Genomic DNA, 2,969 nt, shown 5'->3' on the forward strand with positions numbered 1-2,969 from the left:
CGCCGTTACAGGTCGCATTGATGCCCTGGATGACTGTTGCCCACTCTCTATTGCCAGGCTGGATAGTCTTTGGTCGTCCACGTCTCTTTGAAGCTGTAACAACAGCTCTAGGGGCAATCTAGCCTATTATAAAGCTGGTCTTGTTAAAGTTGTACGTGTCGTTATCTACAATACCATACTTAGCTTTTATGCGGGCTACTAGGTTAAACCAGGCCTAGATAGTCTTAGGATCCTTATAGAGGGCTCTCTTATAGTCGTACTTGCGATTAAAACGCGTTACAAGCTTAGATTAACGTTTGACGAAGGTACTAGGCTAGTTTTGGCCAACCTAGTCTAGATTACGCTTAGCGCGCAAGGAATTGGCTATATTAGCCACGTCTGCGAGCTAAGGGGGAAATCCACGCGTAACTAGCTCAAGTATATGCTTAATAATTACGTCCTCTTTAAACTTAGTTAGATTCCTTATTTTTGGCCAGCAATCTACCTGTGAAGGTCGTCTGTCGCGTCTTTGGCTTAGTGTTGTTTGATCTACGTTATAGATAGCTGCAGCGCGTCGTAGAGAGAGAGTTGTATCTTGTTTAAGAGCTTAAAGAGCAAGCTATATCTAACATTCACTAGAGGGCTGTAACTGCTGTTGTTGTTGCGACATTAGGGTGGGGTAGTAGTTTTGGTGAGGGCTTGGCAAAAGTGGCTCGCGAACCCGTGTGGCTCGCGAAGCCGTGGGGGTACGTTACTGTTAATTGCGTTTCTAAATATATTACATATATGATTAAAATTGTGTATATATATAATGTCTCACTATAATATATAATATATACATATATACATATATACAACACAGCCGCCCGCCGCCGCCGCCACCGCTTGAAATAACGGATAATCTAGGTACTTACGTACTTGGATTTCTGCGTGACACTCTTACTTAATCTACAATGTACATCAAGACAAAGAAAGAATAAAAGAGGCCCCCCCCCCCCAAAGAAAAGAAAAAAAAGAGGAAGAAGACTTGAGAATTCAGTTTTCGCAATCTTGAATTTCCCCTAGTCTCTAGTCTGAATTTTGAGGGTTTTTTTTTGCAATGTTGCCCATCTTTTTCTAATTCCAAGGGGGGGGGGAAGTCCGGTGAAAGTGTGGTACCAGGGTATCGTGCGTATTTCACGTGACAAGCGCGCTTCTGTCCGCAGTTCTTAAGTAGTTATAACTTGCACATGCGTACATGGTACATAAGCCAGAGGGGGGGGGCGGTATCTAGCTATATGTAACACACACAAATCCATACACACCCACTCCGACCATAACCACTGCAGGAAGAAAAGATTAGAATCTATTAATTAACAAATAAATCAATAAATCCATAAATAAAAAAAATGGCATCAGAAATCACAAGCACAACCACAGATAAAGCAGCAACCTGGCAGCCCCTCTCCACACACGACGTCCCCGCTGTAATGCACATGGCGAATACCATGCACGCCTCACTCCCCGAACGCGCAGCCGTCTTCGAAGAGCGTATTGCGCTGTTCCCGCGCGGCTGCCTGGGCCTGTTTGACGCGTCCAATAGGCTATGCGGGTACCTGATTTCGCATCCGATTCGGCGGGGCCAAGCACCTGCGCTGGATTCTTTGCTGGGAGAAATCCCAGGCGACGCGGATCAGTATTATGTGCATGATTTGGCGATTGCAGCGGGATTCCGGGGCACGGGGTTTGCGCAAAGGGGAGTTAGTGGGGTTTTGGAGGGCGTGGCAAGCGGGTATGCGACGAGTGGGTTGATTTCCGTCTATGGGACTGGGGCATTTTGGGCGAGGTTTGGGTTTGGGGAAGTGGAGGAAAAGGATGAGGAGGGGGGTTTCGCGGACAAGATACGGGGGTATGGCGAAGATGCTGTGTATCTTGAGCGGAAGAATGGCTAGTAGAGAATGAATGTGTGAAGAGATGGTACGTGTAAAATTACAGGCATCTATTTGCTTGCATGTGCAATTGGATCTCGCGACCGTTTTCTACTGAGCGCAGACTGCATTCAAGTTCAAGGCCGAGCATTGACCAGACCTACATCTTGCAAAGGGCCTGCATGGTATCCTTTGTGTTTTGCGAGGATTCCTTGACTAGCTTGATGAGGTCTTTGAATCTGTGTCGTGTCAGGCTGTGCTCGGATTTCAGTTGGGATTGTCCACGTACTCAGGCTTGCTCGCATCTCCGACAAACTCGTACAGGAAGCTCTCGCTCGTGGTTACAACGGCGCCTTCGTGCCTCAACCTGGCCAGGGCAATGGGAACTTCCTCCTTGTTACAGCTGCTGACGCCATCTGCCATGACGTATACTTTGTGGCCGTTGCTGAGCAGATCGAGCGTGGTCTGTGTTATGCAGACATGGCTCTCGATACCGACAATGATGCAGGACAGAGGGCCGGGGGCATTGAGCGAGTCGAGGGCCTGTTGGACTTGGGGGGTACTATGACAGTCAGCGTGGGGTCAGCGGTCAGGGCCAGCCGACATGCATCATAGAGAACAAGGTCTTGTCCAGGTGACAGACGGTCTTGACGCCATCGGGGTGGTCCAGCTTCAGCTCCGAGCACGTCTCGCCCAATCGCGCTCGGTTCTGCGTGGTTGCAATGACGGGAATGTTCAGCACCTGGCCTGGGGGGGGGGCGGTCAGCACCATTGGCGGGGAGCATGGGGTGGGTGACAGACTGGCTCTCAGCAGCTTCTGTGCTGTCAAGAGGACCCTGGGAAACTCATGGATGGCGGGACGGAATTTTTCCTGCAGGTCGCAGATGCTGCAGCGTCATGAGAAGGAGTCTTGGGGGGGGGGGCGGTCGGCGGGGAGGGGCGGCATACAAGAGTGCGGGGTTCGCTAGGGACCATCAGCCAGTGTTGTGCGGGAGGATGGTGGCTCAGGCCGTGCAAGTGTACCTATGCGTGGGCGGCCAGTGGGTGAGGCAAGTGGGCGGGAGGACGAGTGCAGTCGAGTGC

At 50.5% G+C, this 2,969-nt stretch overlaps 2 protein-coding genes across 2 annotated transcripts; one reads left to right on the top strand and one right to left on the bottom strand.

The window, feature by feature from the left end:
• Window positions 1-1,367: 1,367 nt before the first annotated feature.
• On the top strand, window positions 1,368-1,910 carry SETTUDRAFT_33548 (uncharacterized protein; the record flags this gene model as incomplete). The annotated part of the gene is made up of 1 exon (XM_008030613.1): window positions 1,368-1,910. One exon carries the CDS (start codon window positions 1,368-1,370, stop codon window positions 1,908-1,910), a length of 543 nt encoding a protein of 180 aa, XP_008028804.1.
• Window positions 1,907-2,861, bottom strand: SETTUDRAFT_172919 (uncharacterized protein; the record flags this gene model as incomplete). Its single annotated transcript, XM_008030815.1, has 5 exons — window positions 1,907-2,125; window positions 2,176-2,429; window positions 2,491-2,633; window positions 2,688-2,757; window positions 2,835-2,861. 5 exons carry the CDS (start codon window positions 2,859-2,861, stop codon window positions 2,047-2,049), a joined length of 573 nt encoding a protein of 190 aa, XP_008029006.1. The 3' UTR covers window positions 1,907-2,046.
• Window positions 2,862-2,969: the final 108 nt, after the last annotated feature.

The sequence above is a fragment of the Exserohilum turcica genome (genome assembly GCF_000359705.1).
Source record: "Exserohilum turcica Et28A unplaced genomic scaffold SETTUscaffold_5, whole genome shotgun sequence".
NCBI lineage: Eukaryota > Fungi > Ascomycota > Dothideomycetes > Pleosporales > Pleosporaceae > Exserohilum > Exserohilum turcicum.